The sequence below is a fragment of the Fusarium keratoplasticum genome, chromosome 7 (genome assembly GCF_025433545.1).
Source record: "Fusarium keratoplasticum isolate Fu6.1 chromosome 7, whole genome shotgun sequence".
Lineage (NCBI taxonomy): Eukaryota > Fungi > Ascomycota > Sordariomycetes > Hypocreales > Nectriaceae > Fusarium > Fusarium keratoplasticum.
Window position 1 is genome coordinate 1,833,674 of NC_070535.1, and position 24,782 is coordinate 1,858,455.

The window sequence follows — 24,782 nt, forward strand, 5'->3', positions numbered from 1 at the left end:
TCTAGAAGAACCAAAGAACCTCGGCCGTCAAGTATAGTAGCGAGGTCCTATCCAGAATCGTTCATTATTCTTTTCAGAGACTTGTCAAAACTGGCAACATGCGCGTTGCTGTTATCGGAGGCGGCCCCTCTGGCCTCGTCCAGCTCAAAACACTAGCAACCGCCCATCACTATTTCCCATCAACGGAACCCTTTGAGCTGAAGCTCTTTGAGTCTTACGACAAGCTTGGTGGTGTTTTCCTGCATCACGTCTATGAGGATGCCGAGCTCGTCTCCTCAAAATTCCTCACCAGCTTCTCTGACTTCCGTCCCCGTCCTGAAGACGGTGACTTCCTCTCTTCCGAGCGGTACAGACAGTATCTAGAGGACTACACTACGCATTTCAACCTATGGCCATACATTCATCTCAGCACCCGCGTTACAGGCGTCAGGAGAGGAGATGTGAGCGAACATGTCGTCAGCTACATGGGACCCGATGGTCAGGAGATTGAATGGGAGTGTGACGCCATCGCTATTTGCTCGGGCGTCCACTCAAAAGCTCATATCCCAAATATCCCTGGCATAGAGAATGTCCCCGAGGTGATTCATTCACAAGACTTCAAGAAGCGTGAGCAATTTGGCACAGGCAAGACGGTCATGGTCCTGGGTAGCGGCGAGACTGGCTGTGATATGTGCTATCTCGCCATCACATCTCCTACCGAGAGAGTCGTTTTCTGTCATCGCGATGGCTGGATTGGTGCTCCTAAGCGCGCTCCAGGGCAGCGATTCCTACCATGGCTGCGCGGAGACCAAGACTACGACACGCCCCAACTACCTATCGATGTCAGCCAAGTTACTCTTTTCGACACCATGTATGTCCATCCTATGGTTCGAGACACCATGATTGTTTGGGATTATTACCATTTCCTTGCCCTGCCTGCCGGATGCTGGATCTGTGGCGGTTCGAAATATGGTGTCGACCAGTATGTTGGTCAGATCTTTAGTGAGCGTTTCCACGCCTCGCGATGTAGGTCATCAGTATCCTTGAAATTGTATGAGCATAGCTAATGCCGTCCTAGTATTCTGGAACAAGGCTTGGCAACGTATTCAGAACAACGTCTCTACGCCATGGCGCCCGACTAAGTGGACGCTAGCTACCCGTATCCGCCGGTTCTTCTTCAACACGGCCATTATCCCGGCCAAACGGACCATCGACGTTGCCCCTTTCCCCTCTCATATCACTCCAGACGGCGTCGCCCACTTCCCTGACAACGGCCGCCCTGAAGCTAAGCGCATCCAAGAGTCCATCGTCAAGCCCGATATGATTATCTTTGCAACTGGCTACGTCCCCCACTTCCCCTTCCTCAACACCGAACACAACGCCGGTCGCCGTCCTTACCCCGTCTCCCACGATGCCGATGTCCGCCAGGTTTGGTCCTCCAACGACCCTACCATCGGCTTCATTGGTTTCGTGCGCCCCGGCTTTGGTGCTATTCCTCCCCTCGCCGAAATGCAGTCTATGCTTTTCGTCACCCATCTCCTCGGCCGCATCCCCCGCCCGCTGCTCAAGGATGACGAGTGGCACTATCGCGTAATCCACGCCCCCAGCGCCCGTGTCTCCTACGGCGTCGAGCACGACAGCTATGCCTACCAGCTCGCCAAGGACTTGGACATGGCCCCTTCATTCACCGATATCCTCCGCATCTCCCTCCACACACCTCGCGGCTGGCGACTTCCCTACATTTGGGCAGGCGGTGCCAGCTTCAACGCCAAGTTCCGCCTCGTTGGGCCCTGGAAGTTTGACGGCGCCGCCGAAATTCTCACAGGCGAGCTCTGGGAGACCATTTCTCGCCGCTCAGGCCTCTTCGGCAACATTCCCATGGTCGTCGTCCCCGTCATCTACCTTGGCGCTATCAACCTGTTCTACTTCATCTACGCCCTGTTCTGGGGAATTCTGGCCAGTATCGGGCTTGCTAAGGCTCCCGTCCCACGCAATGATGTTAAGAGGAAGTTTGAGGAGCTGGCTCAAATCGAACACATGAAGATGAAGCAGGAGGCTGCCATGGCAGGAGATGCTAAGGTGAAGATAATGAATTAAGGAGACTATATGGCCTGCGTATGGGACCCTGGGTGGTGATGACAATGGAAACATGTGGAGGGAAATAAATTTGCATATCATCATGCTGAATGCTAACAGTTTGTGTGGTTGAGGCGCTGGAGGCTGGAGGCATTTGTCACTGTTTTCTCCGGTTTGCTATCTTCGTTTTGAAGAGAGTACCTTCTTTTTATCTAAATGTTAGGTTTCTACTGTCTTTGACCCTGGGTGTTTAATTTCGATACGCAAAATCTATCTTCAATTCCATGACCATGATTACTATTACTCTTTGAACTTGCCTCAGGGCAGAGGAACTTTTCTGTCCTGTTAAAGTGAGGGACGTTTCAGGGGTCGGCCCCGGCCCTGGCAGGCCAGGAAGTGGTGCTGGCGGCTGTGGTTACCCCTTGCGTAGATGGCGAATGAACAACAAGGATACCTTGGCACCGGCTATGCCGGCTGGCTTTGGTAGGACATTTCTTTATTAATAAGAGCAAGAGTGCCACGAGTTATATGAACCAGCAGCGGACGTTATAATCTAGGCAATCAGCGCGGAATTGGTATCTCTGCCTCAACCCACAACCAAGCAAGGACCACAACTCACGGTAGCTAGACCTTCTCCTTTCCATAGATCACATTATATATGCAGTAAAGGATGAAGCAACGCCTCTAGTCAGCCAATAGCGAAGCACGAACATAACGAGTATAACATTCAAGATGATTCATTAGCCCTTTCAGAGACCTTCTTTTAAGCCTGCCTTGTATATCTACCCAGTCAAGTAGCTCTACCAATGGACTCTTTACTAGGGTCCTCCCTAACCCAGATATTACTTTGCATCTTATTTCGAGGCTCTAGTGGTATATCACTATTGTCGCTTCGTGATGGCGATGGGGCTCGTGGCGATCGGGGGAAAGTATCGTGGCGGAACCCGCTGTTGTTATATGCCAGGTTGGACCCAGACTGGGCGTATGAGGACGCCACATTGGACTTGTTCTTGTTAAAGAAGTATCCGTATATCGATCGACTCAGGGCGAGGTTGGCGCCAACGATGCCAAGATACAACTCGAGGTTGGACCAGATTGCCGTGATGGCATAGACCCCTAGGGAAAGGCGTCTGTCAGTACTAGTTATCGAAACGCACAAGGCTCCAGCTTACAACTGAGGTCTGATGTTTTAATGCCTAGAGACGCTGCACGGGCAATGCCAAAGCCGGTAGCGCTGTCGATCATGCATGTCAGTAAACTCGAGGCTGGACCGTGCCGCCATGCAGGGACCTACATCAAACCAAGGCTCATCAAGGCCCAAACGGAGATCTTCGTCTTCAAGGGAAGCCGGACTTTCCAGATGACGAGCATGGGTAGCAGGGAGCAGATGATGTCGGTGACGATCGAGTATGCTGCGCAGTATGGGTCAGAGGTGTATCAGTCTGTCTCTCAACGTGAGACATACCGATGGTCAAATAAATGGCGTAGATGCGAACCCGTGCATCCCAGCACTTCCCAGAACCTGTCCAGTACGCTTCCACAGGGTCGCATTCAGCGAGAAGAATAATGATGCATCCGAAGTTGGTGACGACCAAGCCTGCCATGACCGCCCAAGCGGACCATCTCAACCCCCTCGAATTCTTGATCCGCAGCAGTAGCAGCAGAATGGAGACTTTTAAGAGACAGATGCTGGCGAAGAGTAAAATCTGGGCGACCCATCCGAGCATATTGTTCCGTATGTAATTCTCCTTGGGGATGTACCATCTGTGTCGGCCGTTTCCAATGCTGATCTGGGCGACCTGGGTTGCATATCGAGCGATTCCGAGAAAGGTGACAATGATCATGGTGTAGTCGTCCCATTCTAGACATCGTAGGGCTGATCGTACCCAAACGCGCAAGCCTGTCGTGATGATGACAAGCGCGATCAGCACACTAGAGACTCCGAGCAGTATGGGACCGACATTTTCGTCCGGCGGCAGTGGATCTGGGGGCGTTACAGCCGACATGCGTACTGTAGTGAGTGCAGAAAGTAGCGAATGATCGCAGAAGGGGGAATAAGAAAGGAACAGACCAACAATGCCGAGTCAATGCTGTAGTTAAGTAAGAGGGCACACCTATCCCACCCACACGCCGCATATTACAAAACGGAAACCCAGTTACCAGGCCAGAAAAGGCATCTGAACATTTCAGCGGCGATGCCGACCCAGCCATGTTTTCCCCCAGCCGTCAAGTTGTCTCCTCCTCCACCCTATGAGGCAATAGGGCTAGTGTCTGACATCTGGGACAATTCTGCAGCCACGGTCGTCCCAACTGATTGCGGGGGAGGATTGCTATCTCAGTGCTCGTCGGACTCTTCTGCAAGGGCAAGGACCCTTGCTTGTGGCCTAAATGCAGGGGGTTTAGTGATGCCTTGTGGCGGCCTCCGCGGGCATGCTTGGATTATCTAGAGTGTCTTGTTGCTGAAAGAGCTTACCAATCTCTTGGGCTTTCACTTTCCCAGGAATTTCTACATCTACTTTATCTAGGATCTGTAGCGAAAGGATCGAACGAGGTGTCTATCCCGCATGGCTCATGCGTAGGTTCATCCCATCAACGACTTGGCCGCGTCAGAGGCATTTTCTTGCAGGCAGGGGTCCCGAAGCGAGGAATAAGGTTTGCAACGGTTAGCATAGAATGCAACATAGTGCCGGTTGCTGTCAATGTCAAGAAGCTTTTGACAGGGATCTTGATTCGTCGTGACGGCCCGTCCCAAACCCCAAAGAACTAAACCGCCGGGCCTTTGCAGATACGAAAGGAAGGTGTCTTGGCTTGTTTACCCCTATTTGATCAAGTCCGGCACTCGTCCCGCTCGTGGCCTCACGTCAAGGGCCAAGTGCACCATCCGCTAATTGTCAACTAACAGAGTCCAATTTCCCTAGCATGCGGCGTCGGAGCCTTCCAGCTGCCCAGACAAGACATGATTCCGGATGAACCGCAGACTCGACAGGGGCTCCGCGACCCGTTACAAATACACGCTTCTTCCACTTCTACTCTCTTCGCCCCCACGACAGGCAAGTCTTGAATAAACTTTCCCATTGTCGGATCAACCCCTCTTCGGTTGCAGCCATGCTTGTCAAGTCGTATTTGTGGGTTGGCTTCTCTGCAGTTGCTCTCGCAGCCCGGCCTCAGCAGCAGGCATACGATTATGTGAGTCCAAACCTGCCTTAGCCCACCTGCAGCATCTGCACCTGAGACGCAGGTGGCAAAAGTGACACATCTTGCTAATACTTGTGGCTTACAGATCGTTGTCGGAGGTGGCACTGCGGGAGTGGCCGTTGCCGCTCGACTGAGCGAAGGCCTACCCTCTTCCAGTATCCTCCTCGTCGAGGCTGGCCCCGCTGCCTGGGATGAGCCCAAGATCAACATCCCAGGCATGAAAGGTTCAACCCTGGCGACCAAATACGACTGGAATTTCACAACAGTTCCACAATCTGGTGCCAATGACCGCGTCTTCCCCGTGAACCGTGGCAAGGTGCTCGGTGGCAGCTCTGCACTCAATCTGATGACCTACGACCGGGCTGCTGCGGCAGAGTACGACAGCTGGGAGGCCCTGGGCAATCCTGGATGGAACTGGAAGACCATGATCAAGGCGATGATGAAGTCCGAGACCTTTACCGGCAAGAACACTGACACTTACGGCTCTGCGGGTGTTGGTGATAGTGGTCCGGTTCAGGCCGTCATCAACCGTTTCATTCCCGACCAGCAGGAGACTTGGATCCCCACTATGAACAAGCTTGGAGTCAAGACCAACCTCGAGTCCCTGGGCGGAAACCCCATTGGTGTCATGTACCAGCCGAGCAGCATTGACCCAACAAGCTACAAGCGATCTTACAGCGCCAACGCCTATATCAAGATCGCTGGACCCAACCTGCGAGTCCTCACAGACACCACCGTGGCCAAGGTGAACCTGGTAAAGAGTGGCACCCAGCAGATTGCTACTGGCATCACTCTTCAGGACGGCACCGTCATCAGGGCGCGCCGAGAGGTCGTCCTGTCAGCCGGATCAGTTCAAAGCCCTGGATTGTTGGAACAGTCTGGCATCGGCAGCAAATCCGTCCTCTCGGCCGCGGGCATCAAGCAGGTCATTGACCTCCCAGGTGTCGGCGAGAACCTTCAGGACCACCTCCGCGTCATGAGCTCGTACCAGCTCAAGCAGGAGTTCACTTCCTTCGACATCCTCCGCAGCAACCCTGTCGTGGCTGCTGCTGAGTTGGCCCTTTGGAATGCCGGCAAGCGCTCTCTGTACGACTACACTGGCAGTGGGTATACCTTCACAACATGGAAGCAGGCTCTTGGTAGTGACCGGAACCTTGTCGCTCTGGCCAAGGAAGCCGCTGGTAAGGACGCCAGCAAGGTGGACAAGAAGAAGCTCGAGTTCCTGAGCAACCCTTCTATTCCTCAACTGGAAGTCATCTTCTCGGACGGCTACACCGGTGTCAAGGGCTACCCAGCTAGTACATCGCCCCTCTTTGGAAAGGGCTTCTTCTCCCTCATCGCCGTTATCATGCACCCTCTCAGCCGCGGTAGCATCCACATCAACCCATCCGACCCTGCTGGAAAGCCTGTCATCAACCCCAACTACCTCAGCAACGCCCACGACCTGGAGGCCGTCACACAAGCCGTCAAATACTGCCGCAAGATCGCTACCACAGAGCCAATGCGGTCAGTCTGGGAGAGTGAGTACGAGCCTGGCCTGGACGACGTCAAGACGGACGAGCAGTTCAGGGACTATGCTCGGAGGACCACGCTCAGCATTTTCCACCCAGTTGGAACCTGCTCCATGCTTCCCAAGGCCGATGGTGGTGTCGTCGACCCCAAGCTCAAGGTTTATGGTACCAAGAATCTGCGAGTTGTTGATGCGAGTGTCATTCCTCTGTTGATTTCTGCCCATATCCAGACGGCTGTCTATGGCATCGCGGAGAATGCGGCGAGACTGATTATTGCAGATGCCAGGGGTTATTGATTAGCAATGTATACTGACTAGGACCATACAACGTTGTTGTGTTTAGAACTAAGTATTATAATAACACATTACTTTCTTCAGTTGACTGTGGAGGCTCGCGGAACTGACATTCCACAACGTGGGTCATGGAAGAATCTGCTTCACTTTGATGGGAGCAATTTCTGTCTGACGCGCTTTGCGACGCGCCTTGACCCGCCCTGAGAGTGTGCGGGCTTGCCTTTTTCGGTAAAGCCGTTGTGACAGTTTTCTGGAATCACGTGGGTGGCCCGCCACGAAATATGAAGTACCTCCACATACACCCATGCGCCACACTTCTTACCCTGCACCCAGGATTTTTCATCGAAGGCACAAGTTCTCAATCTGTGCAGTGGCCTTCTTGCGACTCTATAATAGCTGCTGGTTATCAGAATACTTTCTGGGTACTTTGAGATGCCTTAAATTAGTCCACTCCTTTCATGTGGACTCCAACCGAGTAACAAAGTACTGCTTGATGAATCTATTTCAAGACAAACGCCTATTTCTATGCCCTTCTATTTTCCATTCAGGCAGAACGAGAACAGAAAGGCCGTTCATTGGAGCGCCTAGGCAAATTTTTGTGGGACATCCAGTCACGGGTGATGAATCGACCTGCACCAGATCAGCGGTACAAGCTGTGTCACAAATTAAGGTGGGAAATCGAGGTATTAGTGATCACACCAAGGTACTTGTTCTAGGCTTCTCAGCCCGTCAAGGACCTACGCATGATTCGCGTAAATATTTCTAGCAAGCCATGCAGGCCGCTGGGCATATCTTATCGATAGGCGTTATCTCAACCAGGCGCAAGAAAAAAAAAAAAAAGGGTCAAAGGACAAAAAGAAAACTTGCTGGTGGATTCAAACCACCTACGATGGACGAACAGGGAATCGAACCCTGGACCACTCCCAGTTGCTGGGATCGCAGGACGAATCATGCTAAGGGAGTATTATACCACTAAACCATTCGCCCGATTGAGTTGTTGTCCGAGGTTCTCAGTTCGCTCCATCATTCCGATGTGAGTGTGGACGCCCGTCGCAAGCAATGATCGAGTTGGCAGGAGAACCGATTGTTTCGGATGAGATATCGTAACAGGAAGTCTAGTTAGTGCCAAAAGATGGAATTATTTGTCTTTACACTACTATTTCCTAAAGAATATCCATCTTCTTCTTTTTGCCCCTGCTCCTTTAGCACTACCATCCGTTGACTTATCCTCCTTCTGTTCCTCCCTGGGGCTTGATATGCTCGAGCTTGGCACTGTGATCCCAGTTGATCCAACTGACTCGCTTGTGGCTGAGTTTGTGAGGGGGGCTTGCAATCTTCCATCGGCACTCGATGAAGATGCTTCCACATCCTCGTCTCTTTGTCGGGCGGTGGCTTTCCCTTCACTCTTTCGAGACAGCATGGGTAAATGCCCAAAGACCACTGCTCCCTTTTCATCAAGATCCGTCAAGCGCACTGGTGTCATACCATGTGGGACTGTACGCGGCCATGACTTCTTGACAAAGAATTGCACTGGGTCGTGGCAGTCCTGGGTTTCATCATTCGTTGTTGCAGCCGCCTTGATGCACTCCGTCAAGCAGTTGCAGGGCCGGAAGGGGTGGCTAAAAGAGGCCCAAACAATCTTTTTTACCATCTCGCCTTCTTTCAGGCCTGGGTCCATTCTCAGAAGGCGCTTTTCATACAACATCCGCAGTGTCGATATGGAAGCCGCCATATAGTCTTTTCCTTCGGGTAAAGACTTCCAGCCTTGACACAAGCTCAGGGGCTGATCAGGCCGAATCAAATCGCCAAACCCGTTGCCAAAGATGGTGGTGACGCCAATCGAGGGCATGAAATCGATCCAGCCGTGACCCCATGATTTTAGATGTTGAACCCGAGGAAGAATGGGGCCAAGTGGAGTGACAACATCTAGAACGTCGAAGCCAACAATCTCGCGGCGGGGGTCCAGAGACTGCGAGATCCTTATTCCCTCCTGCGACGCGGTTTTTGACTGCCTATCAATCAGGAGCTCGATAGAGTGAAGTACTTCCCTGACGCGAGACCCAAAAGTGGCATACTGCACCTCTGGCACCCCGGTTGGTCCTCGTCGCTTGTCGACAATGTAGATATTCAAGTCCAGATTGTCCCAGCTCTTCAAGGTCATGAGGGCTGCTTGCCGACCTGTGACACCATCCCATTTGTCCTTGAGCTGGGTCGGATCGAATACCCAGTCATAAGTGGAATCAGGATCGTTCTCATCGAGATGAAGTGATATCCTGACAAGATGAAGCAATGCAGAAGCACCATCAACAAGCCATGTACGGCGACTTGATACATCGTGAAAAGCAATGGGTTGAACTCCAATCCACTTGAGAAGACTGGGGTAGTCCTTTCCGCGCTGGAGCCAAAATGGTTGCTCCTTGGAGTTGATCTTCATGCTGAGACCGCCTACCACGTCAGCCCCGGCCTCGAGATATAGTTTGTCAATAACGATTGAACCTGGTGGTTTTTGGAGTCCTGATGACTTCACGTCATGATTCGCCAATGAGCCTCCTGCTACCTGTCAATATGACTGACCAATATGGTTATTTTGTGGTGTTCTCAATTCGCTTACCGCACAAGTCTGTGGCTGCTGCACACCACCCGACAACGTGACGCTTCGTTTCCAACATTCGAAGAGAAATACCCTCCAAGTTCCCACTATCCAACTCATCGAGCCTAGGGTCAACATATGAGATCCTTTCGTCGGCTTCACTACTAATAAGAAGATGCCAGACGATGATATCAGCAGCCGCAAGAGTAGCGACGGCAAGCATGTTGAACCCTTTCATGATGATTCTTTGGTCCCATCGCACGACCTGAGTGGAACTGATAATGGTGGATATTTCAGCCAATGACATCTCCAAACCCGTCTTGGGTATAGATCGCTTGAGGATTGGAAACCCTTTGACCAAGACTGGGCCGCAAAATAGGTTGCCCCAGCAGAGACCGGGCTCCAGAGACGGATCCGCTGTACCTGCAAACTCGAATCTAATCTCGCAAGACGCAATCCTATTCCTTGTCCCGGGTTCCCTGGTTTGGGGAAGTAAACGGATGTCGCGGACACGAGGAATGTAACTCATAACCCGCCCATGCGTGATTGACGGCCGTAAAGCTGAGGCCAACCAAGAAAGTTGCTCGCCTATCTCGGAAACGAAGTGGAGGCCGCCAATCGCAGTCAGAGAGAAGGATGATTCCGGGTGAATGATAGCACTGAGGCTTTTGAGGCCTCGCTGACGCTGGCCTTCAAGGGGCTGTGGTGTCTCATCTAAGGCAGAATTAGAACCGAGAAAACAACGGTGGTATTCCGAACTCACATGAACACTCTTGGCCTTCAGGAAGCGACACTAGCTCTTGTAACAGAGTGATCAGAGATTGTCCGGATTCAGGCCATGTTTGATTCATGTAATCCGCCACTGTCAAAGCCTGTGCCTCATCCCATGAACCGACCAAGCATAGTATTTTGGGAAGAGCCTCTTTGTAAGGGATATTGGTGCGCAAGTTACGGAAGAAGCGAACAGGGTTCCAATTGAGGTTGAATATCATGGTCACCATGGAGGGCCGCAACCACACTCTGCTTTTCAGGGGGTATCCTCGAACCCGCAACTCTCTCCGAATGGTTTTTCCGATTCGTGCTGCACCATATTCATCTCCAAAGGACAATCGATCATGCTGAAGGATCTTGGTTAACAGCCAGCGATATGCATCCGACTGTTGAACAGGCTCCATGTATTGGGCTGATGGCGACATTTCCGTGGTAGATTCCGGCTGAACGCCACTCACCCAATCAAGGATCGCATCGCTGGGCTTGCTGGATTGTTTGGGGCCTGGCAACCCATCGTCACCTAGTAACTCTTGGTCCGTCCGGCTGGATGCTATCTCGGATGGAGCGGAGACTAGCAGTTGGACGATCTGTCTATGATCCAACGGGTCAACTTGAGTTAATTTGGTACCTTCATGCTTGAACTTACTCTCTGTGTCGTTTTATTATGGCCCCTGCCTCCAACCCGCAAGCGCTTAAGGACTCGTCTTGCAGTCTACATGCAAACTCCTTCACTGCGTTACTAAGGTAGTCTACAGCCATACTCTTGCTGCATGTGCTGCCAAGATGGCTCTTGACATCCTGGACAAGCTGTTGGACAAAATGTTGCTTGCTTGGCTCCATTGAGCCATCCCAGGCAGAATCGACAGAACAAGTGGTGTCTGCGTCAGAGTCATCGTGGGAGGGCGGTCGCATCTGTGTTGACCCAAATTTTTCAAACCGATGAGACAGTTGAGCCTTGAGAGAAGGACGAGACCCGTGGGATTCTTTCTGTTTATCTCCTTCCAATTTCTTGGTAGCCTTGGGCTCTTTTCTATCATCCGGTTGAAATCCAAATTGGTGATCTTTTGTCGTAGGTAAAACATAATTTGTATCAAGAGGGTCTTCGGGCATCCTGGTAGGAGTTGATTCAGGTCCCCAAGGCGCAAGTCTCCGAATGTTTTCGAGCCTGCGTGAGTGGACAGCTGAAGGAGAACTCGGTGGGTGGGTATTGTGAGATTCAAGGGCCGAGTTTGATGAAGCGTTTGGGGATGTGTCGGCATTGGCTCCTGGAGCGGCGGTTGAAAAACTGGGGATCTCCGAGGATGAGGACTGGGTCTTGCGTACTTGGATTCCCTGACCAAGGCCCTGGCAACTGCAGTCTCATGAGTATATTGACAAATTCACTGTGCCGAAGATGACGTACCATCTAGAACAGTAGAGCAGCGACACAGAGTTGGGCACAAATTGCTTTTCGCAGGTTATGCTATCATACGTCTCAAATGTTAATAAAATCACCCCGACTTGTGGTTGAACAAGAAAATAGGTATTCTAGAGAAATGGGAGACGTTGGTATGTGCATGACGTACCAGTATGTCGGAGAATATTGCTGGGGTCTCCATGGCTCTGTTGGCATTTCCGCAGGCACTGACTGATTCAGGTAAGGTTGAACTGGTTGCATACTCGCGCCACCCCAACTTGGGGTAATCTCTGGCATCTTCCAAAGCTCTTGTGAATAATCAACGAGGCCGGCTGGGGCTGAGGGTGGCGGATATAGCGGTGTTTGCATCATGGAATTATACTGCATCGGCGAGCTAGGCATTTGGGAGTACGACATTGGAGAATAAGACATGGCCGAGCTAACAAACAGGATAAGAATATTAGCTAGTCCTACACTGTGAGTAGTTGGACAATTCAACACCTACCCCATGGGCGACGGCTGTGCGGCTTGTCCCTGAGCCGGCTCATGGTGCTTCGAGTCAGGTTTAGATCTTCGGCCCATTCCGAATCTTTGAATGGCAAGTAGAAGACCAAGGCTGGAAAGGTTATGGAGTTTGCAAAGTGAATGAACTTGAGTGAGGAATAAGAGAGGGGTTTTCTTGGTCCTGCAGCAGGAATGCCTAATGAGGCTGTAGCGTGGCTCAGCTGCGCCTCTTTGTCACAGGGAGGCAATAGAGTGTCTGAAGTCAACCGCAATTGGCTAGGCATGATGTATTACACTACCTATGGGCACACTTAGTAAAGAGAGATGGGGTGAGAAACGAGGCTGTGCCGCAGATTTCTTGCCTGCTACTTGATTATCAACATGCCTATTTTGGGTAGGTAAGATGGTTTAAATGACGCGATGAAGCTTCAGCTGTGCGACTCTCACTGGCGAACAAAGTTGAAGATGACATGCCAAGCTTAGCCTATTGCACACTCGAGTCTTGATGCTAGATATTTGTATAACGTAGGTCACCCAGGAGTTGGACGTCCAACCTCAGCGATTATGCCGGTTTCCCTCCTATGAAGATATCATTACCTCGATCAGTGATTGAAGTTTTTTTTTGACGCCCTTACTAATGGTTTCCACCATCACGGTTTCTAGGCGGCTTCTAGATTCGTTGACTGGGCCGAACCTTATCTCAACTACAATCAAAGGGCATGGCAACAGCTGTTTGTCAATTTGATACCGCAATGCAAACTGGACACAGGCTACTGGTGTAGCTCACTAGTCAATGAGGGACAGAAATTTGATGTTGTGAGCAGGCTCTCATAACACGAGGATCAGCAACATTTAGGTAGGGAACAACGAGGAAACCTCGGGCGGGGCCGCTCCTGGATGGTTCGGTAATGATACAAGTTTGAAATGTAAATTAATGAAATAGAGCGAGGCTAAGGTAGTAAATAGCCACACAGTAGAGAAGCGCAATGGATACTATCTCGAAACGGTAGCCTCGGGGAAGGATTGTCTGCAGGAAGGCCGTGCCTAGATTTTCATTCTGGCTGTCAGGGAAAAGGTCTTCCAGATACTGGGTCTCACTGTCAATCAGAGTATTACTGGGAAATGCTTCTTCCTCATTTGAATGACCCAAGTATTGCGTCGTTGCCGACCTGAAATCCCGTCTCTTTTTACCTTCTCTCAACAACGCGCTTGTTGGCTTCCACATCCGTTCGGCTACTCCTTCCAGTGTTCTGTCTGAGCCGCCAGGGGGATATGTCGCCATGAGAAACTTCTTATCTCCCTTGGAAAGAACGTGACTGGCTTCAAAACACGTCATCATGCTGTGAGTGTCACCTTTACCGACGGTGTAGTGCATGATGGACTTCGGATCATAGAGCATCAGGGAAAAGATTCCAGATTCCTTCATCATACGCACTTGTGTCTCGAATTGATCATGAGTCCATCCAGTTCGCTTCTCAATGAATTGATGGTTCCAATTGATCTTGCAGTCAGGGTGACAGTGCGCGTGCTTCAGACCCAGGGCATGGCCAAACTCGTGCAGGATCTCCTTTTGCCTTCGGTCTATGTCTCTCTGAAGTGGGCCACCCATGCGGTTCAGTGACATATTAAGCCGTAAAGTTGCCACATTATGGGGAACAGCGGTAGCCATGTACCCATCGGTTGACTCAGATCTGGTTGTGATCTCGACTCGAATGTCGGATGGGGTAGAGTCGCCGTCTTGGGGGGACTTGAACCGGATGCCCATCTTGATTGTGTTGTAATGTGCGCTGATAAGATTGATGATGGTGTTCTTCTCCTCGTTTGTTCCGTTGAGGAAGGATACCATGAGAACTCGCTTATGCAAAGGCCAGAACCAGTCATGGTCACGGTAATCAGTGGATGGAGCCTTGCCCCAATCGTACGTTGGGAATTTGATAGGAAGGAAATCACCCTGGAATCTCAGAACGTCTGTCATCGAAGATGCAACCTTCGTGGTATTTGGTGTGGGGGTTGTGCAGTCGCTCGTTTCAGCTCGGGTTGGAAACCACTCAGGAATGAACATGGACAAATTAGGGGAAAGACTGATTTATACACTACCAAGATAATCTGATGCGGAGCTGAACGAGAATCAGCAATAAAAACGGACGTCTCATAACAGTGGACAATTCCAGACATCACATTTGCTCGCCACACCTGTAGCCCTCCTCGAATCATATAGTGCATTTCAGGGGTTAGTCGTTGGGTGGACAATATGTGAACAAGAACCGCAAGAATGATTTAGAAGACTGCCTTTGATGAATAAATTCACCCTTATTTGTGTAGGCGTTGGGTATTGGAAGACAACGAAGATAGACAAATAATAGTAATGCATACAAAGAAACAACATCCTGTGCCCTTCCCGGTACTGCTTGTTCACTTATTTACAACTGGAAACCAGGTACAACGGCAGACGAGAGAGTTTTGAACACAGTATTGGTGCCATAGGAGACTTGGTGTCGCTTGATATACCTAGCCGAAGGAATTAATTTCTCGTCACATCAACGGCCCGTTACATGCGCCGCGGAAGATATCCAAACAGCGGCAGACGGCAGACAGTGCCGCACGACGGCGATCATACTTTAATTCCAACAGCAAGAAAAAGCCCAGAGCAAACGCCAACAATCAGGTTTACCCCGGAATGATGATGCAACCTCCCAGGCTCAGCCTCCCGCTTCGGTTCCATCCACAGCAACCCCTCGGTTATGCTTATCCATCGTAGTGTAAGCGTCGCTTTTGGATGTTGGTATCCGTAAGGCATAACCGATGGACGAGTTCGGTGTTATGGGCCAATCTGCCACTCTGGGCCTCATTCATGATTGGCGCCCGCGCTGTCAGACTGCATATGTCAGATTATAGCATGCCGAAAGAGGGAGAAATCTGACACTCTGGATGCGACATCCGATGTTTATCAACGGAAGGAGTCGAGCTCGGAAACCTCGGGCAAGGCGATAGGCTGGGGCTATAAATCGACGGTCTACCATCCCTTTTGTTCTGGGCTCAAACACCAAGACCATGCTTAACCAAGACCATCTTCTGTGATGCCTTTTCCTGATCACGCATTTGAACTTCAAGGGGGGTGTAGATGCAAGGCAGTGAGATTCAAGGCCTCGGTGCCTCCCTTTGAGGACCGTCCTCTCAGTCCGTACAAAACTCCAGGTCTCGAACTTCCTGATTCAGTTCAGCCTCGGTTTCCCATGTCTGTGGTCTGTCACTGCGGTGGCTGTCGTGCTGCAACAGCACAGATAGGTGTCTATGGAATGCCCACTCATGCTCCGACTGTCAGCATCTCCACCTTGGCTCCCGAGACAGGATCGGACGGCAAAGCGAGTACCCCTCTTTCTGACGACGAGCGGACTTGGACACCTTGGGCTTTGATGAGTTCCAAATTTTCGGTTGATGAAGTGTCACCTCTGAAACGTTATGAATCTTCGCCGAGCCGATGGCGGTATTTTTGCGGAGTCTGCGGTTCGCCTATCGGGTATGAGGTCGACCCTACCAGTCTCCCTGCTGAACTCAACTGGCCTCATGTGGTGCTTCTCTGGACTGGGGCACTGGACCGCTATGTTCTAGAAAATGACTGGGTTCGCCCAGACCACATAATGTTTACCTCGTTTGGAATCCCGGTAAGTAGAAATGCGCCGAAGGCATGTGAAGATTGGATGTTGACCTTCCATCTAGTGGGTTCGCGAGCAGGTCAAGAACGGTGTCCAAGGTGCTCAAGAGCATCCATTCGTTCTCGTCGACCAGCCAATGGGCAAGGAATCCATTGAGAAAGTTCTTCCCTTGGTTCGTGGGACTGGTATCCATGACGAAGTCACCATTTGGGAATGAGGATATGAAGCTGAATATTGAGGTACGAACCTAACTTTTGCAATTACGTACTTCGCTTTAAAAAGCGAGAGGTATAACAATTCAGGTATCAAAAACCAGCTTTTGGATGACACGATTTATGTAACGTGGTATCTGGAAGCAAAAGAGGCAGGGCTGACGGGGGTTGCTTGATTGAGATTGAATTAACTTTGGGAAACAATGATTCTGGAACGTGTGGATCAAACACCGTTGTGGTGTTAGAAGAAGTGCGCTAGCAAAGTTAATTATATAAAGAAGACGTAAGAAGCAAAGAACAGAACTTCATGCACAAATAAAAAAGAGGAGTTGACTAAAAAAAACAGGGGTGATCGAATTTGTGTTATTAACTCCCCGTACCCTGCATCCTTCTGATGGAGCACCAGAACAGATCTAGAACACCGGTGATCAGTCAATCAGCATGGCCTCGCATTTCTAGAACTACGCTGAATTAGGTAGGTCACCTAGAAACCCACATGTCTCTTATATGTTCACAAATTGGTGATTAATATCACTCCCCAGTGTATGTCTTCTCACTACCTCCTCCCACGAGCGCGCGGTCCATGCGCCCACCACTTCGGCTCTTCTCTGCGAGGGCCCGAGCCATCGGGATGATTCCAGATGCAGGTTCACCCTCCAGGGTCTGTTCAATGAAACCGAATTTCCGGTAGAGGAATGAGCCGTCCTTGCTTGCATCTACGTAGAGCTCGGCACCATTTTCGTCCGCAAGATCGCAACCCCATTTCATGAGCATTGAGCCGGCACCTCGTCTTTGATACTCAGGATGTGTGACGAGAGTATCAAGATCTAAAAACAGTCAGCACCGCCTGCCTAAGCGAAAGAAAGAAACTCCCACAGTAATGCTTTGTCTTCCCGGCCATCACTTGCTGTCTCGAGTTCTCCAGGCTTTGAATAAAGTCCTCAATCGCTTGGAGAGGCATATCCGGGTTCCAAGCAGGATATCGAGGTCCTCGCTCCTCCTGCGTAGCCGTGTCCCATTTCGCAAAAGCAGCTATCCGCGGCCGGCCCTGGTGATCCTTCAAACTGGGGTCGATAACTTTGATATAGTGCTGGTAGGTCTTATTGGCAAGATCCTCGCGGTTGGCCTCATCCCACCACTTGCGTACGCCTGGAGTATCGGGCCACAAGTACCGCACCCCGGGGTCTGTGAACCCGGCGTACCATAACTCAGTAAGCGCAGGAACGTCGTCCAGAGTTGCTTTCTCTAGTACCAAAGCGTTCGACGCCATGTTGACAAATTGCACCGTTCACAATCGAAGGAGTATTGCTCTGACGGTGATGTGACAGAATCAAGGTCGTTTAAAAAGGGGGAGCAGCTTGGCCGAGTTCGGCGAATTGACGCATACTTGCAGCGACACTACTAACAATAATGGATCCTTCTAAGGTGCCGAGCCACGTCACATATGACTCTTTCTTGGTAGACAGCGGAGATTTTTCTAAGCCTCATCCTTCGCTTCGGTAAATTCACCTCCTACCTTCCTCTTGAAGAATCGGGACGTAAACGAGCGTGATAAGGGATGCGACAACCGTGGCGTGCATGCGCCGCAGACTGAGCTGATGAATGAAGGTTTGAGTTTGGTTTGCAAAGCAAAACTGGCCATGGAACCAACGCGAAAAGCCTGAATGGGTAAAGCGAGGACACAGGGGGGCATTTCGTTTGATTTAGCGCGTCTCGCATTGACGGCACATGCAGAGAGATGCATATGTCTGTTGGTCAACGACGTGTCGCTGGCAAGCGGGAGTTACATTATCACGTATCTCTCCCTTGTCATTAAGACCCTGAACCCGGCAACTGGGGAGCAGCAAGGACCGCCCGGTGGACTCTGCGGCAGATCCATCACCAGTCTGGAAGCTGGATTAAGGCCCATCTGCCGGGATGGCCCTGTCACGGGCGGATCGGGGGCCTGTCGATCCCGCCTGAGCCGAGACGCTTCAGTTGAGCGGATGTGCGGTGGGCCGTTACGGTTAATTTTTGCGATTGGACGGCATGTGCCTGTCAAGTGTCAAGGTTAAAGGAGGCACGTCTTGGCTATCACACGGTGCCGATACCCTGTGCTTGGGGGTTGTTTTCCCAGCTGTCTGGATTGCGAGAAGTAGTGGTTCGTCTTTTTCAGCAGAGATATTCCTGTGGCTGGCGGATGATTGACCAACAGGCGAAAAGACCTGCCATCCCTTGAGTTATTCTGTGGCTTCAAATCTCCGCTGCCAACGCTGCGAGTCTGCAACTTGATGCGCCCACACAATGATTCTGCCTCGCGAGCATGAGACGCCCTTCAACAAGGCGCCGTTGATACGGGCCGTGACGGCTCTTCTCATGGTTATTTCCATTCTATCCGCCATTACCCGCCTGGTGACCAGAATGGCAACAGCGGGCAACCTCAAGCTGGACGACATACTTGTCGGCACCTCCACGGTTGGTTCTACACTTCTTTTTTGTTGGTTGTCGCTTGCTGACTGCAGAAGATCATGGCTATTGCGCAGTCGATCGCCGTCATTATCCAGGGTGCGAACGGACTGGGGAAGATGCAAGGCCTGTCCGCCGATCAGGTCTCGTCAATCTTGAAGGTACCGAGTAATTATGAAGCATCACCGACTGGACAGTCAAAGCGCTAACAAGAAATGTCTACATCGCAGGCGCAATACACATCGGACGTACTATTCATTCTCACATTGCTCTTGGCAAAGATCTCAGCCACGAGGACCGTCTGGGGCATGGCTCCTCGAAAGCGTCGAGGATTGATCTGGGCCACCGAAGGCTTGATTGGTGTCTGGGCATTATCGTCGATAGCAGCTTCATTTTTCCAATGCTCTATCCCAGAGCCTTGGGATTACATGAAAGGCCAATGCTTCAATCGGGTGCGTCGCACATATCCTGCTGGAAGAGACTGCATCTAATGACTGCTACAGTACGCCTTCTGGGTTTATGTTGATGCTTTGAACATCATCACCGACCTCGCCATCACGTCCATTCTTGTCGACATGTTTATCCACTTAAAGACATCGGTCGCCAAGAAGACGTTGGTCATTGGCGTCTTTGGGTCCCGCACATTGTAAGCCGCCTCACTCTTAGCAAAAGCACAATACTGACAAAGGATATAAAGCATCATTCCTCCTATCATCTGCCACATGTACTACTACAAGGCCGCGACTGAGTCCAACAACCCCATGTTTGACATGTGGCCGCCGACAATTATAACCCAAGTCATTTTGTGCATGAGCGTCATGGCTACGTGTATTCCCTACCTCAAGCCGTTCCTTGATAGTCTTGAATCAGGACAGATGATTGCTGGAGACCTTCGTGGAGCGAGCAGCAAGGGAAGCAACAGCAGAAGCAGAAGCGGACCAAGTGGTTACGCCTCAGCTTCGGCCCACACGAGCCGTCCTCGAGACAAGTCGGCAAGGGGAATAATGTCGGTCGCTACCATGGCTACGAACGCTTCTTATCGGAGACAGAATTACGAAATGATGGATATGGGCAAGTCTCGCGACCGGGGAAACAAGGCCACCGTCACTGCAGCTTCTGAGGCCAATGGCTCGTGGGACCGCCATAGCCAGACAAGCCAGACGGTACTTGTCGAGCAGAGCTGGACAGTGGATGTACACAGGGAGCGTAGTGGCACCACAGGTGCTTGATCGAGATTTAATATACATAAATCGACAGCTTGTGGAGAGCCCATTTAATTTTTAAGACCCGGCAAACAGACCCAAAACTGTCAAATCAGACAAGCACCCATCAAGACTTGTTCTGCAGCTTCTTCCTTGGGCTCGCAAAGTTAATGGCGCAGTGTCAAAGAGCAACACGGACGCTCCCAGTGGACCGCAAAGAAACGGGGGCATTAATTGCGCGGACAGCGCGGATCACTAGATCCATGTGGACACAATCTCCTCCCCGGGAAAAGTCAAAATTGATGCAGGCAAGGAATATTCTGCTCCCATCGTACGAGGGCCACACGGTGTCACTCCCGGTGGCAGGGGTTTCCCGTCCAACTAGGCCGACGCGTTCCCACTACCGCTGTTACTATTCCCCAATCGATTCTGTTATCCATGGGGTTTGTCACGGACCTCGGTGATCATATGCGGGCCCCGTAGCGATACGACATCTGTCGGTAATTTCTGGCCTGCCCACAAGTCGCATTACATCTCCAGATGTCTCGATCTAACGAGGTCCATCCCTGGAGTTTGTGCATGGACATAGTACACGGTATATCTACAAGACAGCAAACAATCCTGGCAGGGGTGAGGGTCGCACCGATGCAGCAGGGATCGGCTCCTGGTCCTGGTGGATGAGGCAACATCTCTCCCTTCGGGTGACCCAGCATTTCTCGGGTGAGCCCAGGGGTCGAGTCGTCCAACAACCAACCGTTCTTGTCGTATCCTGCAGAGGAAGCCGATGAGAACTAGCGTTGGCCGAGTGTGAGTTTCACCCTCTGCTACCGGGACTGTTGCATCGTTGCATCGGCTGCATGAACACGCGCAACCGAGTCAGGGGTTGACTCGCCACGTTTTCTGCATGCCCAACGAACTGTATTCCCTACATAATAGATTACCCCCGTGCAGTTGTTGGCTGCAAGATCTTGCATCAGCCATCCCCTAATCTCCCGCCTTTCTCACCACGCCGTCTTTTGGTGCTCACCACGGCTGTTTGTTCTCTCTTTGCTTGACATTGGTAACACGATCCTTCGTCAAGATGGTTTTTAAACGCGATAGCCAAGAGCTCGACAACGTGAGCCCAAAGAAGTCGCCAGAGCAAACGTTCGAAAATGTCTCAGAAGAGGTTGACCCCGACGCCTTTGATCGCTCTCAACTGGCTAGGCTGGGAAAGAAGTCGGTTCTAAGGGTAAGATTGAATCATTATTGTTGCTTATCACATCACCTCTCTTGTTAGAGAAGCTTGAGCTATACAACATCCCATCCTTTAATCGGCATCGATGAGAATACTAATCAAGAGTCTTTTCTGCACAGCGCAACTTCCGTTTCTTGACCATCCTGGGTTTCAGTTGTGCTATTCTCGTAACATGGGAAGGCACACTCATGAACTTTGCCCCCGGCCTGTCAAATGGCGGCGCTGGAGGTCTCATCTACGGCTTCATCTTCGTCTGGATCGGCAACATCAGCGTCTTCTCAACTCTGTGTGAACTCGTCTCTATTGCACCAACGTCGGGTGGTCAGTACCATTGGGTTGCCATGCTCGCTCCTCGATGGTGTTCCAAGTTCTTGAGTTATATCACTGGTTGGTTGACTATTGCTGGCTGGCAAGGAACTTCTGCCGCCGCCGCCTTTCTTACCGGCACTATGATCCAGGGTCTCGTGACATTCACGACTCCCTCATACAACGCTCAGACATGGCAGGGAACGCTAATGCTCTGGATGTGTGTCCTGATTGCCGTCTTTATCAACACTGTCGTCAGCTCCATGCTTCCCAAGCTGGAGGGAATGATCCTCATTCTGCACATCATTGGCTTCTTTGCCGTTCTTATTACTCTGGTCACTTTCGGTGCGCACGGCGATGCGAAGAGTGTCTTCCTCGAGTTCCGAAACGAAGGCATGTGGCCTACTCAGGGTCTGTCATGGTTCGTCGGTCTGCTCGGTTGTGTCTTTTCATTTGCTGGTAAGCTTCAGTAACCGCTCTGACATCTTTCACACAAGTTCTAACACTGTCTAGGTGTCGACTGCTCTTTCCACGTAAGATTTCCTGTTCCAGCATCCAATCGGACACTGGTATCGACCAACATTCGGAAGTTGATGGTTACTAACTCAAGTAAATAGATGTGTGAGGAAGTCAGAAACCCTTCTGTGGCTGTTCCCCGATCCATTATGACCAGTGTCTGCATCAACGGCGCTATGGGCCTTGCTATGATCATTGCCATGCTCTATGGTGCTACTGATATCGACAAAGCCATCAACTCCCCGACTGGCTACCCTTACATCGAGATCTTTTATCAGGCGACCGGCTCCAAGACTGGTACCGCCGTCATGACATCCTTGATTATCGTCATGACTCTATCTGCTATTGTCGGTGTCATCGCCGCCTCCTCTCGCATGTTCTGGGCCTTTGCTCGAGACCGTGGTGTGCCTTTCTGGTCCACTGTCTCCAAGGTGAGTTCCGTTTACCCGTTCGGACATTCTCAAGACTCACCGCCACCAGGTTGATCCTCGAACCAACGTCCCTGTTTGGGCCATCACTGTCACCAGTGTCATCTCGTGCCTCATCGGTCTCATCAACATCGGTTCCACCGTCGTCTACAACGCCATCATCTCCGTCGCCGTCTCTGGTCTATACTCTTCCTACCTCATTTCAGCATCTCTCCTGCTCTACCGTCGATGCGGCAAGGGCTACAAGATGCCTGATCCCAGCGCACTTCCCGCCCTGGCCGACACTACTGCTGGCGAGGGTCAGACTCTGGCTTGGGGTCCATGGCACGTCCCTGGCATTTTCGGCATCATCAACAACACATTTGCATGCCTTTTCATGATCATCATCTGGTTCTTCAGCTTCTGGCCCCCGCAGACTCCTGTTGACGCCGCCTCCATGAACTATTCGTCTCTGATGACAGGTGGAGTTACTCTTCTTAGCATTGTATACTACCTTGTCTGGGCCAAGAGGGAGTACAAGGGACCTCAGATGGAGGTTTAGGACAGATCATTTCCAATCATAACATAGCATAGCATAGCATAGCATTGTGAAGTTAGTAGCATCTCGACCGTCAATACAAATGTCTTTACTGGATCACGTTGGCCACATATGCGCAACCAATCGCCAAGTCGGTGTGTTCAAAGGTTTTCTTATATCTGAAATAAGGCGACAACTTGGAATTCTCCAAAATTTCGAGCTAGAGGGGAGGAATGTTGCGGCGCTTAATCCATCACTGGCCAGGTCTTGGTTCAAGACACGAATGCTCTCGAGATGAGGGGAGAGGCAAAATGCATCATAACCCCTTTGTCAGAACGGGGCACGGACTCCCCTGCCAGAGTAGCCTGTGTTCATGTTCCCATCATTGAATCCTTTGGTCTCGTACGACGTTCATGGGCTCTTCCAATGGTCATTCTTCTTTGTTTCTTTATCCTCTGTCGACTCGAAGAAAGGGATGGACGATGACAAACGCTAACCTAGGCTGTCCTGTAGCAGGCTGCATGCCGTCATTAAAAGTAGAAAAACAAAGGAAAATGAGAAGTGACTGTAAACAAGAGGACAGATCAAAAAGGACATTGACCACGCGCCAAGTCTATCAATATCAAATGATGTACCTTTGCATCTCGAAATCATATCTTCACACCAGCAAACCCAGCATCGTCTTAAGCACCGGTTCAAAAGCACCACATCCTTCGGCAACAGTTCGACTTGAGTTCATTCCCCACGATCAACAATGACCTAGTTCTTGTGGAAATGATATTTGTTTTCTTTGTGATGTGCCGGTTTGAATAAAGAAAATTAGGACTTGGCACGATAACTCACGTTGTTCACAAATTGAGCTACTTATGAGACCCTTGCGACAATGGGAGATGGTAAGGAACAAAAGCAAAATACGACAGCCTAGAATAGAACATATTAACATAAAAGTTCATTTTTCGTAAAGTCCCATGATCTATAAAAGGCTATAGCTAGGTATCAGCAAGGCGACAGGTCACCCATACCAGGACTGATTCAAAAGCCCTAAAAGCCCCAGAGCCTCTGCTGGGAACTTTGACTGTGTCTTGGCTGACCAAAATTACATACATGATGGAGATCAGTAAATCAAGAGCCATGCTCTACCAAAAACTCCAAGAAGAATTCGAGTTCGGCGATGTAGTCACCTTCATCTTCATCATCCTCTTAATCGCCTACGTTGTTCTGAGGATGGTAATCTTGGCTAGGAGAACAATATGTTTCTTTCTTTGGATGTTCTTGCTTTCATTGGCGGCTACGTGTATTCTGTTTTCCATGAAATCCCAAGAGAAGGGGCGTCGATAGAAAAATTCCCACCAGTTGTCAAAGTGCCCCTCGAGCCAAAGCCAAAAGTCCAACAGCCCGTTCGGTGGAGGCGCAACATGACTTCGTAAAGACACAAGACTCGACCACGTGGTGGCTTTCAGTGGATATGTCTCGGTGAGCTTTGAGGATGGCCAAGGAACCAGTATGTTTTAAAATGAGAATAAAAACCACAAAGTTGATGAACGATTCTGTTGTTAAAACGTGAACACTAGTGGATGGCCAAGTGAGCACATCGGACATCTACTTCTTTCTAAATCAACAAGTGACTCGTGGTTAATCAAGAACTAGAAGGCTTATCGGGACAGTCCACCAGGCGCTGTAGCGAGAGTTAATTGTGATAAGGATACCTTTCAATACTGCGTTGCTTTATCATCCCTATAAGATCTACGATAGTCACTCATAATTAGATTCTAGATAACTAATACTATCTAAGGCAACCAGTTTGCTACCCGTGAAGCCTTAGCCCATTCAAAAGTCGTTGGACACCACTTCATGTATTCTTAATCATGTGTCTTGATGATCCAAGTGGCGGAATAGCAGGCGATTCAATCTTTCAGGTGTGTTGAGACTACCTACATTCAGTTTCTCGAGA

The 24,782-nt window shown here is 50.6% G+C and overlaps 9 protein-coding genes across 9 annotated transcripts; 5 read left to right on the plus strand and 4 right to left on the minus strand.

Moving 5' to 3' along the window:
- Positions 1-98: 98 nt before the first annotated feature.
- Positions 99-2,076, plus strand: NCS57_00975700 (uncharacterized protein; the record flags this gene model as incomplete). The annotated part of the gene is made up of 2 exons (XM_053059520.1): positions 99-1,005; positions 1,058-2,076. The coding sequence occupies 2 exons, from the start codon at positions 99-101 to the stop codon at positions 2,074-2,076; spliced, it is 1,926 nt and encodes a 641-aa protein (XP_052911591.1).
- Positions 2,077-2,845: 769 nt separating this feature from the next.
- On the minus strand, positions 2,846-4,061 carry NCS57_00975800 (uncharacterized protein; the record flags this gene model as incomplete). The annotated part of the gene is made up of 4 exons (XM_053059521.1): positions 2,846-3,171; positions 3,228-3,289; positions 3,350-3,467; positions 3,521-4,061. The coding sequence occupies 4 exons, from the start codon at positions 4,059-4,061 to the stop codon at positions 2,846-2,848; spliced, it is 1,047 nt and encodes a 348-aa protein (XP_052911592.1).
- A 1,099-nt stretch (positions 4,062-5,160) lies between these two features.
- On the plus strand, positions 5,161-7,057 carry NCS57_00975900 (uncharacterized protein; the record flags this gene model as incomplete). Its single annotated transcript, XM_053059522.1, has 2 exons — positions 5,161-5,241; positions 5,336-7,057. The coding sequence occupies 2 exons, from the start codon at positions 5,161-5,163 to the stop codon at positions 7,055-7,057; spliced, it is 1,803 nt and encodes a 600-aa protein (XP_052911593.1).
- Positions 7,058-8,210: 1,153 nt separating this feature from the next.
- On the minus strand, positions 8,211-12,393 carry NCS57_00976000 (uncharacterized protein; the record flags this gene model as incomplete). The annotated part of the gene is made up of 7 exons (XM_053059523.1): positions 8,211-9,604; positions 9,666-10,358; positions 10,408-11,006; positions 11,062-11,766; positions 11,818-11,877; positions 11,981-12,250; positions 12,317-12,393. The coding sequence occupies 7 exons, from the start codon at positions 12,391-12,393 to the stop codon at positions 8,211-8,213; spliced, it is 3,798 nt and encodes a 1,265-aa protein (XP_052911594.1).
- Positions 12,394-13,246: 853 nt separating this feature from the next.
- On the minus strand, positions 13,247-14,377 carry NCS57_00976100 (uncharacterized protein; the record flags this gene model as incomplete). The annotated part of the gene is made up of 1 exon (XM_053059524.1): positions 13,247-14,377. One exon carries the CDS (start codon positions 14,375-14,377, stop codon positions 13,247-13,249), a length of 1,131 nt encoding a protein of 376 aa, XP_052911595.1.
- A 1,171-nt stretch (positions 14,378-15,548) lies between these two features.
- Positions 15,549-16,185, plus strand: NCS57_00976200 (uncharacterized protein; the record flags this gene model as incomplete). Its single annotated transcript, XM_053059525.1, has 2 exons — positions 15,549-15,977; positions 16,033-16,185. The coding sequence occupies 2 exons, from the start codon at positions 15,549-15,551 to the stop codon at positions 16,183-16,185; spliced, it is 582 nt and encodes a 193-aa protein (XP_052911596.1).
- Positions 16,186-16,711: 526 nt separating this feature from the next.
- On the minus strand, positions 16,712-17,468 carry NCS57_00976300 (N-acetyltransferase domain-containing protein; the record flags this gene model as incomplete). Its single annotated transcript, XM_053059526.1, has 2 exons — positions 17,057-17,468; positions 16,712-17,007 (listed from the first exon to the last, which is right to left on the minus strand). Exons 1-2 carry the CDS (start codon positions 17,448-17,450, stop codon positions 16,712-16,714), a joined length of 690 nt encoding a protein of 229 aa, XP_052911597.1. The 5' UTR covers positions 17,451-17,468.
- A 995-nt stretch (positions 17,469-18,463) lies between these two features.
- On the plus strand, positions 18,464-19,854 carry NCS57_00976400 (uncharacterized protein; the record flags this gene model as incomplete). The annotated part of the gene is made up of 5 exons (XM_053059527.1): positions 18,464-18,634; positions 18,682-18,786; positions 18,856-19,077; positions 19,129-19,271; positions 19,323-19,854. The coding sequence occupies 5 exons, from the start codon at positions 18,464-18,466 to the stop codon at positions 19,852-19,854; spliced, it is 1,173 nt and encodes a 390-aa protein (XP_052911598.1).
- Positions 19,855-20,908: 1,054 nt separating this feature from the next.
- On the plus strand, positions 20,909-22,855 carry NCS57_00976500 (uncharacterized protein; the record flags this gene model as incomplete). Its single annotated transcript, XM_053059528.1, has 5 exons — positions 20,909-21,058; positions 21,184-21,829; positions 21,884-21,903; positions 21,988-22,317; positions 22,367-22,855. The coding sequence occupies 5 exons, from the start codon at positions 20,909-20,911 to the stop codon at positions 22,853-22,855; spliced, it is 1,635 nt and encodes a 544-aa protein (XP_052911599.1).
- Positions 22,856-24,782: the final 1,927 nt, after the last annotated feature.